We start from the raw sequence: 14,457 nt of genomic DNA, 5'->3' as shown, positions 1-14,457 counted from the left end.
TGGCAGGTATCTCCGGGCAAATCTTTGGGCTGGCTTTCAGCAAAGTTTGCCAAACTAAGCCATGTCTTCCCATTCCCCTCTGCTGATGAGCATAACTTCCTCACTACAAGGGAAAGGGGCTGGAAATAAAAATAGATGGGGTTTTCAAGGAGGTGGCAGGTCATTACTGTAAATTATCTAATCTATGCAATCTTGGGATCAGAAATAGGCTTATCAAAGATGATTTACTAGTCAACTTGATACTGTTTTGGTTTGATACTCCTGTATTTAAATTACAGTAACACATACAGAGGAGTGATTCCATCCATCATAACTAGGGCTCTTACTAACAGAATGAAACCTCAGAGACTGATGCAGAAATAATAAGGTAGTCAGTTCACAGAATCCTTTAGGGAAAAATAAAGGGAATACCTTTAGTAGCCATATATCTCCTTTCCTTCTTCATTTCTCTGCTATTATTTGTCCCCTTCTCTCTCTCTCTCTCTCTCTCTCTCTCTCTCTCTCTCTCTCTCTCTCTCTCTCTCTCTCTCTCTCTCTCTCTCTCTCTCTCTCTCACTCTTTTTTTTTTACATACAGAAACACTTTCCTTCACTCTCAGCAAAGTCCGAGAAGGAATACAACATGCATTTTGTTGTAGTCCACAACAGATTGTCTTGACCTTTCTCCATTCCTGTGCAATTTGTAGCCACCTGCTTTATTACTTTTAATTAGAAGTAATGGTTCTCAGGAGGAGTCCCTAACTTGGCATGCTTTAAATGGGTTACCCCATGACCGCCCCTGATCCTTTGGCATTTCCCTCAGCTGTTACTCACTCAAAAGGGTCACTGGGATCTGCTCTCTGAAGTTCTGGAGGAATGGGGATTCTTTTGTAGTACATTTCCCAGTCGAAGGCTCCTCTCATGGCATCCCCTGCCTGGGCTTCATACCCAAAGTGATTGTGGTCAATGACATCGATCATAGGACATACAATGGTTTTACGATTTAGAGCAATTTGGTCTGAAAGACAAAAACACATACACGCAACAGGGAAAGATAGATCTGGTCAGGTCATTGATCATATATTCAGCAAAGAATATATAGATTCTTGCTAATGCTCAAGCTTAAGCACTGAAATCACCCTGCTTTTGAAATTGCAGGAACTCTCCATCTGAAAGTAGACTTAACACAATGGGACAGTGATTAGGGACAATTAGAGTAGCTCCATTTTCCTTTAAGAGTGTTACATCCCAGGGAGACCTGCACAAGTCCATTTGGTTCTCTCTCTGTCATTTTTCTGCTCTGCTCTGTCCCCAATCTGTCATTTTAGCATGCAGCAGAGATGCACAGAATAAAAACAGCACTTGGATTTCTTCAACCGTATAGTTAGGACCTGCTGAGGAAATACTGGACCTCATTCTGAAGGCTCTCATGTAAATATTTAACTGCAAAGTTATTTAGCTTTGCCTCTGAGAGTAGCTGCTGGCAAGATCATTCTTTTTTTCTCATATTGACAGTCTGAACATCAAATTCTTGGCCACAAAGTCTGACACAACTTTTGCTGAAGTGATCTCTGCACTTGTTCTTTGATATCTTACTCTGTTCATTAATAAGAAAAAAATGGTTTCCCCAAAAGATACAGCCTTTACTTTTACCTCATGGCCTCTAAGATGATGCAAGGCATTTTGAGCAGGAGTTGGTGACAGTGAGTTCTGTTCTTGGTTTTGCTATGGGCTAAAAGTTTACTTAATAGACATCTCATCTGTCATTCTCTGCTATGCTCTGATACTAGAAACAATATTCCCTAACAGGTGAATCCAGTATACTTTGAGTGCAAAAGCCCTCATGGGGAAAAAGTAATAGAAAATGCAAAAAAGTTAGGACCCATACATAATTGTTCTTCTTTCTCGATAATATGTTTTCAATTTGGATTTGTAAGTAGTTGTTAATACTACCTGATGGAGATTCTAAGTACTGACATCAGTTTCTTTTTGATCTTTGGCTATTTTGAATTAGGCATGAGCTGTATTTTTCCCAAAGGAAAAATAAATAGTATTTCAATATAGTACACACTGGTCATTGCCATTCCTTTACTTTTACTGGCAATCATTTTTTATTCATGTTGGGATTCTTTTCTTGGGTTCTCTCTTTTTATTTTTTCCTTCCTTTCTTCTTTCCTACTCTTTCCTTACATTCTTCATTTCTTTCCTTCTTGCTTCCTTCCTTTCTCCTTTCCTTACTTCCTTCCAAGCCAATGTTCTTTCCACTGTTCTATGAGTAGTAAGAGCACAGAAGGCTCTGTGGGTAATATCAGATTTTAATACTTCAAGATCCAAGGGATTTCTAAGTGAATTACAAGTTTGTCTATTTTCCATAAACATATTTTATCTAATAATGAATACCCAGAATCACATTTCTTTGCTTCCAAAATTTGGAATTCATAATTTCATTTGCCTATATGCAACCTGTATTTTTTAGCCTTCCTGATTTAGAACACTCAGACATCTATTAATCTCCAATATATCCTTTGGTAGATAGAAAATTGGCTTCCAAGTCAGCAAGGTTTTGGTTCCAGTTCTGCCTTTGAAACATACTGACTTTGTGGTCCTAGGATAGTCACTGAAGCTCTTAGTGTCCTGGTCAGTGCTTGAGATGGGTGACAGAGTAGATGACATCTCTCTTGTGTGTTTCCAAATGTACCATCTGGCGTAAATATATGTATGTCAGCAATGACATACACCCCCAAAGAAATCGCTGCTTTGTTCAATAGGAATTTTCTCAGCTTATAAGGTAACAACTGAGTATCCACATCTGACTCAGACGATATCTGTTATTTTCCTCCTGATGTCTAGAGCACCAAGGAGGCTCATAGATTGAGAATTGCAAGAGATCTCAGATTGTCTAATTCAGTCCTTTCTTTTTACAGATGAGGAAACTGAGGTTTCTGAGGTTAGAGAGGTTATGTATCTTAGAGGGTCCCAGAGATAAGAGTAAGGACCTCAGAGATCATACTGAATCCAATTCTATCAATTTATAAATGAAGTAAGTGGAGGTCAACTAGAATAAGTAATTTACTGAAAGTCATGCAGGCATTATTTGAACACAGTTCTTCTGACTAGAACCAGGGTACTTTCCATTGTATCACATTACTTCCAAGCCCATGTTCTCATAGGTGACATCTCAAGTTAAAGTTATTTTTGATTTTAGAAATTGGGAGTCAGAGAGGCCAGATAGTTCACTCTACCCTCAGTTGTGTAGATGAGGAAACTCAAAATTACCCAGTTAATAGGTGGCAGACTGGATTAGAACCCAAGTATGGAATGCAAAGTCTTGTGACTGACTCCATGTTATTTATGCTCTTTCTCCTGCTTTTCTGTTCGTAGAGTTGCCTTCTGTGCTCTTACTGCTCATAGAATAGTGGAAAGAACATTGTCTTGGAAGGAAGTAAGGAAAGGAGAAAGGAAGGAAGCAAGAAGGGAAGAAAGGAGGAATGTAAGGAAAGAGTAGGAAAGAAGAAAGGAAGGAAAAAATAAAAAGAGAGAATCAAGAAAGGAAGAAAAAAAGGAGGGAAGTAAGGAAGAAAAGAAATTATACACTTTAATTAGGATAGGAGCAAGCTCTTATTTTGGTGATTTAGGTGCATGGTGAGCATCTGAAGGACTTTCAGAGACTTAACTATTGACATTTGGTGGGTTGCTTGGGTTAGGGAATCCATTAGACATTTTCCTGCCTTCATTGAGTATTCAGGCGTCAGCACACTGTGCTCTATAGCTCGAGTTCATTTTGAGAGACTGTGACCGTTGCTGATGAAACTCTAAATTGCTATGCCTTCGTACAAGGTACTTTTAATTAAAACCTTAAAGGATTCTTGGCAACATGCTTGGAGGCACTCCTTTCTTGATTAGGATGGCCAGGCAGTCTGATGTGCATGGGTTTAAGGATGCTTGAGGGGAAGGTTGCCTTGTTTCCTGTATTAAATCCTATATCAGTTACAATTGATTCTTTCCCCATCTTTGATGAATGGAACTTTGCTGGTTCTAGCTAGAATCCAAAGCTTGAGTCAATAGCAAATCATCCTCTCTGAACTGCCCATTGTGAAGGCAGTTGTTATTGGCGTTCACTCCAAGGCCAAGGATGTATTTACAACAAAAGCTGATTTAGTGGAATCTGGGAGAATAGAAGGGAGTACAATATTGGCACATTAAGGACTTTAAAAAAATGTTTTCAGGTTTACAGTATATTTCTTGATCATTGCTGGACTCAAAACTCTGACTTCATTTAAAAAATACAATTAAGCTAGAACAAGGCTGAAGAATCTGCTTCTTAGCTTTAATCACTTGCAATTAATTCTTGCTAATTAAAGCTTTGATGAAGAATATGCCAACTGTCATCTTTTTCCACCCCATCTTTTTATTAAGACATCTTGCATATAACTCTACATCAAAAAAAAGGTCTTTGGAAGAATGCTATGTAAACATTGACTTAGTAACATCAAAGACTTGTTATTTGTGGGAACTTTCTTCATGCATGGGGATTTAAATACTTCTATAGTTTCCATGAATTGGGATTATGACCCGAACACATCATTATCTGATTATCAAACTTCTGATGATAAGTTTTTTTCTAAATTTAGGTAGGCTAATTCTCAGTTGACAAAAACATCATCTATCATCAGGTCTATACTTGAAAGCCTGGGGAAAAAATACTGGCTCTGGAGTTGGAATCAGTTTTCTCTATCAACATCTTGACATATTATTCAAAGTAAAGAAACAGGAGAAAATACAGCTTATTTTAGTTCGTTGGTTGTGACTATACCTGAGTTTTTATTTCCCATGAAAAGTCTATATGTTTTATTTAACATGTATTAGACAACCTGCCAGCTAGGGTAGGGGGTAGGGGGAAGGAGGGGAAAATTTGGAACAAAAGGTTTTGCAAGGATCAATGTTGGAAAAATTACCCATGTATATGTTTTATAAATAAAAAAGCTTTAATAAAAAGATTCTTTAAAAAGTCTATATGTTTTATTCCTTATAAACTAAAATGTAGGCACAAGCTTTAGTTGGAAAAAATTAGTCTTGCTATATCCTAAGAGGGGGATCCTATCTCACCTCTGAGACCTGCATGACATTAGCTAAGTCATTTAAAGTCACTGGGTCTCAGTTTCCTTTTCTGTAAGTTAAGGAGTTATTCTATATATCCTCTAAGGTTTCTTTCAGTTTTATATTGATGATCTTTTTCTGGTTAGTAAGATCCTACTAATTGTAATCCAATGATATTACCTCAGGAATTATTGCTTACCTTTAGGCTACCATGAAGCACTGAAACAGACTGTTCAAATATGATATTTTACAAGTTTATGAAGGCAGCGAGGAGAGAGAAGACTGTCGCAGTGAACTTGAAACATTGATAGAACTGAAAAAAGGTTATATTACAATATATTATCTGTTATTCAGTTATGTACAATTGAGAGAGGTTGTGACCCTTTTCTTAGGAGCCAGTTTGAGAATGGTTGTAATGGAAAAACTGATCACTTTGAAGGCAATGGAGAACTCCTTGGAGCTTTGGTGAGATTGATTCTTAGTCCACAAGTACACAATCTGTTACCATACACATATTCAAAACCTTGGTATTTAGTAAGACCCAACAGAAGAAAACACTCCATTGATATAATCTTGGAAAACCAAGTTCTCTTCCACTCCAGAAGGAGGCTTCTGAGTAGCATCCCAGTGAAGGTGTGTCAGGATCCATCTCAGAAAATGATGTAACAATAAGTCAGCTAACTTTGAGCTTGCTCACCTTGGGCCAAATGGTCTCTGAGATACTTTTTCCCTTGTTTTACTGATGACTTCGTGTTTTCAAATGAGATTTCTTTTAGTCACTATCTGGCGAGATAGTGTGAGAAGCTATGGGAGAAATTTTTTTCAGCAAGGGAATGATTTTCCAACCTGAGGCTAGGTTGGGGAGACCAACTGTAAAAAGTGCCATCTGGAGATATGATTGTTCTCTCAGTTTTCTAGCTATTTTCCCAGTATTAATGTAGGTTTGAATTCCAGTCTCTCCCTCCTCTCAAAACAAAGGAAATTCACTTCACCAAAAAGTGGATAAGAATATGAATTTGGGACATGAGTAAAGTATAACAATTAATTATTTTTATTTACCCATGTACATAGTATTCCTCACTACAGAATATAAATTTCCCAAGGGCAGGGACTGCTTTATTTTTGTTTTCACCATCTGTTGAGCCTTGCATAGTGCCTGACATATAGTGAGCATTTCTTATATTTCTGTTGATTTTTCAGGAATTCCAATTAGTGAAATGTGTACTTACTAAGCAAAGGAGGCAGCCAGTTCACATTGACCTCACAGTGAGAATCCAGGAAAGTTAAGACTTCTCCTTTTGCCATAGATGCACCCAAGAGTCGAGTTCGGATGAGTCCTTCCCGTTTTTTGGTTCGAACAATTCTCACTTTGGAAAACCGGGCCATGTATTCTTCCAATTTATCTTTCAGGTGCTCTAGAAAAGGAAGAGGTAAAGAATATAAATTATCAGACTTTAGCAAAATATTTAATTATGAGTTGAACTTATAGGATAAGGAAAGAGAATTTGATTCCTAGATTATTACAAAAACTCAGCCTTTCTCTTTCCCTGATCCCAAGGGACAGTGAGAAGGCACTAATGTAATTTCAGGCCCAGAGATTTCTTGAGTTTTTGTTTATACTTTCCAAGATACTTCTTAAGCTCCAAATATTGCCCTTTGTTTGAACACGGAAGCCACTGATAAGCCAGACCTTTTACTACACAGTTGTTGTTGGCGACCCGCCATCCACCTTTAATCCTGGCTAGAACAACTGCAAGATGTTCATCGACTCTCTAGTTCCTTTTACCCAAAGCCAGATGAACATCCTGGCATATGGTTACGCAAATGGTGCCCTTTCCAACAAGGCTTGCCACTTACATTCAGTTTGACAAAAGATGTGCGGAAAACAATGAGGGGAAAAAATTAACTATGGAATCTGTATGATTGAAATAGATTTCTTTCCCATCTCCCCATCCCACCCCTTTTCCCAGACCCAAAAGAACAGCAAGTGAGCCTAGAAACTGGCTCAATGTAAAGCGAATGAGTAGTTGGATTGCCAATAAAATGTACTGTAGTGGCGAGTCCACTGAAGTGTTCCCTAGTATTTTCTGTCATTGAACATGACTGTGTTTAAGATAAAAAAGCAAAGAATTTGGAAACATTCCCTTTGCTAATTAAAAACAAACAATAAGAATGAATCACCTCAGGGAAATCACTTATGGAAGACAAAATAATTGACTGCTTTGGAACAAATGCCTGAGAAAGTGAGAATTATTTGTGTTATAAACAAGCATAGTTATCTAATGCTACAGGAAAGAAAACTGACCTATGTTTATGTATTTTATATCCTCCCTTCCTGTCTGTCACCCATACTTAGATTGTAGATATTAAAGCTCTGAAGAAAATACCTCCACAAAATGCTATTCTGATGCTTCATTGTGGTGGGGAGGTGACCTGGTTTCTCAAAGCCTATGCCAGCAGAGCACAAAGCTCTTTTAGGTTCTATCAAGCTCAAAGGAAAATATAGTTATCCTTTCCACATCACAGGGGTTAGAGACATGTCACTGCTGTTATCTGGAAAATCCACAAAAAAGTTTTTGGCTCTCCCATATCAGAGAAGAAATCTGAGTTATTATGTTATTAAAAGATAAAATAGTTAATATACAGTATTATACATATATTTTATGCATTTCTGAGTTTTAAAACTTTTTCTGTGTTACCTGTTGGCCTTTGCTTGTCATCTGACCTCTCAAAGAAGCTAATGACTTTCAAAAATGGAAAAAAGGAAGAAAGGAAAAGATGTGGAGACATAATATAACTTTTTTTCTATAGTAATTAAGCAGAATAAAGCAATTTCTAGAAACTAAATGAACCCAGAGACTTTCTCATTTCATAGTGCTGAATAGAGAGATATGACAATTGTATATGACAAATTATGAATATAAATAAATTTGGAAAAGATGATGATGAGGAAGATGGTGGAAAGTAGTCAGTAAATAAAGTTATTTACTTATAAATCAGCAAAATTCTATTGAGGGAAAAGCAAGTTTGCAGAAAACATGGTATGAGACTAAATATACTACCATACATTTTTAATTATGTCTTACATGCAATTGTCAGACTCTAGGCCTTATTGTTGTAAGATATGGGGAATATGTGATCAGGAAAGGATGTGAATTGGTAATGGACCAAGGATGAGTGATAAGAGATGGACAGTTTAAGTCATATAGTGATATTCCTTAGATCACCCTCATGAAAGATGAATAAGATCTATACAGTTGAGAAGCTAATAATCCTAAAACATAGATCTGACCATATTACTCTCCCATCTGAGAATATCTGATTGCCTCTAAGAGAAAATACAAACTACTTTGTTGGTCAGTTAAAATCCTTCACAATTTTGCTTGAAATTAACTTTCTAGAAAAATTTCACATTATTTATTCTCAAATACAATGCGTTCCAGCCATATTTGCTAGTATCAATACATCCTAACAATACATCTCCCACCTCTGTTCCTTTCCAAAATTGTCCTTCATGCCTAGAATTCTGTGCCTCCTGACTTTTACTTATTGGAGCTCTTAAATGTATTCATGACACAACTTAAATTCTGTATATTGTCTAGGTATTTCCAGATCTCTCAAGTTGTGTATATATGTTTATGTGTGGGAAGGGGAGAAGACAGCAGCAGAAACAATTATATGTAATAGTTACCTTTGATTTATCTGAGTATGTATTGCTTCCCCCAAACCTTAGTGAAATATAAGTTCCTTAAAGGCAGGATTGTTTTAATTTTTGTTCTTGTAGTTCTATAGCTTGGGGCAATTAAGGTGGTACAGTAGATAGATTTAGAGGAGAACAGAGAAAAGGAGAGGATAGGAGAGAAAGACTTCCCTTCCTCCCTTCCTTTCTTCCCTTCCCTCTTTCCCTCCCTTCCTTTCTCTCTTCCTTCCATCCTTCCTGCTTTCCTCCTTTCCTCCCTTTTTTCCCATTTATTTATTCATCTCTTTACCAATCCATCTACCTATCTACAAGACAGGAATTTACAAGCTAAAAAAATAATAAAAACCCAGTCAGATGAAACTACATAATCAGGTTTTATTATGTTTTTAAGCTCAGATTTTCTTTTCATCTCAAGCCCTCTGTCTATTTCATAGTGATTTTTATGTGATAGAGTGTTAAAACAAAATGCTCAATGCTCTAAGTTCCACAAAAAGTGTACAGTTTGGGCCCATGCCAGAAACCTTTTACTCCAAAACTTCTGCTTTTATATATTTTTTGAAATTCTAAACAAAACTTGAGATGGCATTAAAGGTAAAGTGGGTTAGAAAGAAGCTACCTGGAGAGCCAGGCTTGGTTTGAGATTTTCTAGCCAGAGTCACTGACAGCTTTCCCCTGATGTGGCAGAAACAAATGTTTGGAAAGAAAGATGAAAAAAGGGTGAAACAAATTTCTGGGTCAAAGCACTGCTTCACAAGGGTCTGTCTACTGTTTGCTAAAACATTTGTTTGCCATTGTATGTACATAAAATAAATGAATTGCCACCTTCACACTAGGCTCTCTTTATCAACAGATAAATAATATACTGCTCTTTTTTTTTTCCCCTTTTTGCTATGTAAGTTTTGTATCCAGAGATAAGTCTTTTGACAGAGTTGCAGGTTCCTTTTATCAAGAGCAGCCTGTATTTAACATTGCCTGACACTCAACTTCTACATGCAAAATTAACCAGATCAATTATGCCAAAGGCATCCATGGAAAAATGGTAAAATGAAAGTGTGAGTGGTAGCACATTGGTGTTTCTGGTAATTCTTTTAATAGGCATTCATTGAGTGCTAGGAAGAATAAAAAATGAGATATGTCCATTAGATGCTCCTTGCTTTGGGGATATTATTTCTATTTACTCTACCCACCTTGTAGCCTTCTCCCCCTTGGACTTTTTCTTTAGCATTTCTGGGTTCCTGTAGGGCAGCATTTACTTTATCTTGCCCAGAACCCAGGCCTCCAAGCTATTGCTTTCATCTCCCTCTTTATGTGCTGTGGAATTCCCTGAGAGTATGGACTATCTTGGTTGCTTACCTTTGCCCAGAGTCTGACATATAATAAGCCCTTAATAAATGCTTGTCTCTTCTTTCTTATGTTGTGCCACAATTCTCTTAAATTTTCCTGCCTCAGTTTCCCTAATTGGTTCTGCCTCAGTTTCCCTAAATTGATCTGCCTCAGTTTTCTTAATTGTTCTGCCTCAATCCCCTTAGTTGCAAACCTCCCCCCCCATCTGGTTCATTAAGACTGAGGACCACTTGCTCTAAGGTTATAAATTGTTAATGTGAGGCTCAAGATAGGGGGGAGTTCAGACTTTCTGGCTCCTAAAGAATTTATGGCACTACCCCCTCTAAATATTCCAAAAGATAAGACTATCTGGGATACCTCATTGACATCTTTACTTCTGTTTATTCAGATATCCTGATTCTGGCTTCTTTGTTTTCCCCTCATCTTGCTAGAACCAAATTTATGATCCTGAAACTTCCCTGCTCTTTTCTTCCTTTGCTTATAGAGTCCTATATAAAAACCTGGGATTCTCACATTAGCCACTGGATACTTTGAGACAAGAGTCCTGCCCAGTCAATCAACTAAACTCTCTAATAAATAAAATATTAAAAACTCTCTAATCTCTATCTTGCCTCAATTTCTCTGGCATTGCACTTCCTCCTCTTCGCTGTTCCCTCCCTTCTCTGACTCTTCAGTACTTGTAAGCTGAGTAGAGTATAACTTCAGGCAAATGAAAGAATTAAATTAAAACTCAATGTGAGACAATAAAACATTTGAGTACTAAAAGAGTGACAGAAGGAATAAGTTAAAGCAGGAACAGTTTTGGTTTTGTCGGACTTAAATACCGTTGATTTAGAACCTGAAAATACTTTAAAGATCATTTAATGTGATATTCTTATCTTACAACGGAGGAAATCAGGACTCAGAGAGGAAAGGACGGGACTGCCTGGCTTGCTTGTATTTTATCCTCAGTGCTTAGCGAAGAGTTTGACACATATTTGCTTAATTAAATGATTAATAATTCCTTATCTTTGTTGTTGTTGTTTAGTTATTTAATAATATCCTACTTTATGTGATCTCATGGTAAAAAGTCAGGAAGTCAGGAAGCCTGACCCCAGGCCCAATACTCTTATCTATTATACCACCTAGTTGTCCCTCTGTCTGCTTATCATCTATGTATCCACCATCTATATACCTACCTATTTACCCATCATCTATCTTTTTTCTCTCTTTATCTACCTATCATCTATCATCTTTCTCTGTCTCTTGTGGAGAATCACCAATGTACAGATTAGTCTAGTTTTAAAAGTTAATTTCCAAAAATAATAATTTGGAGCCTATAGTTCAATTTTTTATTTGGATTCCAGAGACATCACAGGAAAAACTACTTTAACCACAATGTAACACAATGTAATTCAAATAATATTATTTTAGCTATACTAAAATGACCATTCATAATCATACGGCTACTTGAAAATGCATTTCTAATTCTTGTTTGGGATGTCTGGAACACATCTGTCCAAATTAATGACTATTTTTTGTGACATTGGTAGGGGGGCAGAGTTCTTCCAGGGAAAAAGGTTAGGTTAGAAAGTAGTAGATCTTCCCTGTAAACTTTCTATATCTGTGTAAAGGAACTAATTGGGGCAAACACTTTAGGAAAAAAGGTCATTCACTCTATGGGGATTTGGGGATTGACTCTGGACATGGAACATTTTCTCAGCTATATATAAATATTTATAATTTCAGTATTTTTAAATTGAAATACACCAACCAGTACTTTTGTTTCTTTATTCTCAGCTCTAAATATTCAATTTCTACATATATTTTTCTTACCACCGAAGCTATAGTAATGTTTTATGGAGGTTATATTTACCAAATGAAGGGGATATAACACCATGTATAAACACTAGGTCACTATTGCCATCAATTGTTCTACTTTGAATTTAGATATTGTAATTCCATTAGTCTGATTTAAAACAATTATCTGCCTGATTGCCCACATGAGTGGGTATAGGCAGCTTTTTAGTAACATCTAATTACTTGTAACTCACAATGAAGGTAGATTAGTCTAATTAGAATATTTGACTAGTACATAACAGACAATCACATAAAATGAAGTTTACAATTAAATGTTTAAAATTTAATTTTTTTTCTTTATTTTAAGCATAAAACCTAAATAAGTTTATCTTACCAATATTTGAACCATTTTCTAACCATTCTATAGATTTTAAAATGATAGTTTAAACATTCAAAAATTTTAAAATATTCCATTTATAATACCAATTCTCTGAAAACACTTTTTAAAAATACAGAATAGGCTTAAAGTATCAATTACTTACATGTAAATTCAAATTCACTTCATGTGTGACCTGAAGAATTTTTCATATTTTTTTTTATTTAAATAAGGTAGTTAGAATAGCAGAGCTGGTATCTCCTAAGTTCACCAAGTCCCAACAGCCACATTGAGCTCCAGTCCTTTATTAGCTATTTAGTCCCATGCCCCTGCCTTTCTTCCCTTGCCCAGTCCCCTTTCTATATTATATCACAATAACATTTTCTCACATTATGCTTGCTTTTCCCTTAATTGATCATACACATTATGTTTGAAGGGTTGTTTGTTTGTTTTTGCTATGACCAAAAGTATTTCTCAGATATATTTCTGCTTTTGACCTTCTGAGGTGGTATATGCCTAGTAATGGGATCACTAATTTAAAGAGTATGAATTATTTTAGATACTTTTCTTGTTTAATTTCAATTTGTTTTCTAGAGTATTGTAATTCACAGCTCCACCAATAGTACATGAGTATACTAGTTTCAAACAGGTCCTTTGACATTAATTATTTCTATCTTTTATAATTTTTGTCAATTCAGTGACTGTGAGATGAAATATTGATGTTTTAACATGCATTTCTCTTATATTAGTGGTTTGGAGCATTTTTCCATGTTATTTTCTCATCAGCTGCTTTGATTTGTTTCAGCTGCAGGAAGGAATCTCAAGCCTTCCTAAGGATAAGTCAAATTAGGCTCATCATCTGAAATCCCATCATCCTGGAGACTGATTCAGCTTTGATATTCAGCACTCTCAATTGCCTCTGCCCTCTGACTGGAGGGCAGAGCAATAAACTCCTCCCCAAATTTCCTTTTATAAAGGGCTGGAAATCTCTCAACTAACTTCATTTCTAATCAGCTAGTTCCTCTGCTTTTGCCTCAACAAGCATTATACCAGCATTGGCTTTCCTACCATTCACAAGCTGCTTTTTGTTTATTGTCTTCTCTAATTAGATCTTAAGCTTTTTGAGAGAAGGGAGTTTCTTTTCTTTTTACTTTCTCCTCCTCCTTCTCTGTCTTCCCCCATTTTATTTTCTTCCCCCCTTTCTTCCTTTGCTTTCTTCTCTCTTCTCTTTTTCCTTCCTTTCCTAAAATTTATTTTCCCAGTGTTTAGTATGCTAGCTGGTACAATCTAGGTGCTTAATACATGTTTATTGACTTTTTAATGGTTTTCATTTCTTCTTTTGAAAACTGCTCTTATCATTTGATCATTGGTGTGCTTTTATAGTGGTGTCAGAACATTTATAGCTTCCCTGCTTTGATTGGCTTAATCAGCCTTTTATGCGATTTTATGTAGCACACCAAAAAACATTTTCTCTTTCAGATGCTGAGTTGATCACTTACTGCTAGAGTCCACACAGTAATGTCCTGATTACCTTGAAGAGGGCACAAACATTCAAAAAATGGAATTAGCCAATTTTAACTGAGAGGCAGTTTTAATCAGATGATAATAATCCCAAACTAGCAAAATGGAATTTTTTTTCAAACTTTCTGGTTTCATCATAGCCTTAAGTAATGAAAAGACTATTCTTTACAAATAATGTATTAATGGTAATAAACTTTTGGTTTGTTTTATTATGGTATCCAGACAGTGAAATTTCAAACTGAATATCGCTGGAAAACAGACTCTAAAGGATATGAAACCATTTTGTTTTTCCTATAATCTAAACATCATGAAAATGTAGTTTACGCCTGGAATTATTTTTTATTGAAGTTTTTTAATTTTCCCCTACCCCCTCCCCTTGATGGCATACACTCCAATATATGTCAAACATGGTAAAAATAGATATAAATCCAATATAGGCATACATGTTTATACAATTATCTTCTTCCACAAGAAGAATTAGATTAAAAACATGAGAAAAAATAAAATCCAAGCAAACCACAACAAAAAGAGTGAAGTGCTCTGTTGTAATCCACCCTCAGTTCCCACAGTCCTCTCTCTGGATGTAGATGGCTCTCATCATCACAAGATCATTCAGGCCATTGAAAAGAGCCACATCCATCAGAATTGATCATTATACAATG

The 14,457-nt window shown here is 36.2% G+C and overlaps 1 protein-coding gene across 2 annotated transcripts in view; it reads right to left on the bottom strand.

Moving 5' to 3' along the window:
• Positions 1 to 14,457, bottom strand: part of GALNTL6 (polypeptide N-acetylgalactosaminyltransferase like 6) — a 1,464,604-nt gene that overhangs the window by 221,920 nt on the left and 1,228,227 nt on the right. For both annotated transcript variants that reach the window (XM_074275446.1, XM_074275447.1), the window contains exons 5-6: positions 6,305 to 6,490; positions 813 to 996 (exon numbers count right to left, since the gene is read on the bottom strand). In XM_074275446.1, coding sequence (XP_074131547.1) covers positions 813 to 996; positions 6,305 to 6,490 — 370 coding nt within the window. The remainder of the gene's footprint in view (positions 1 to 812; positions 997 to 6,304; positions 6,491 to 14,457) is intronic.

Source organism: Sminthopsis crassicaudata, chromosome 6 (genome assembly GCF_048593235.1).
Source record: "Sminthopsis crassicaudata isolate SCR6 chromosome 6, ASM4859323v1, whole genome shotgun sequence".
NCBI lineage: Eukaryota > Metazoa > Chordata > Mammalia > Dasyuromorphia > Dasyuridae > Sminthopsis > Sminthopsis crassicaudata.
Note: the sequence above shows the minus strand (reverse complement) of the source record. Positions and strands in the feature narration are given on the sequence as shown.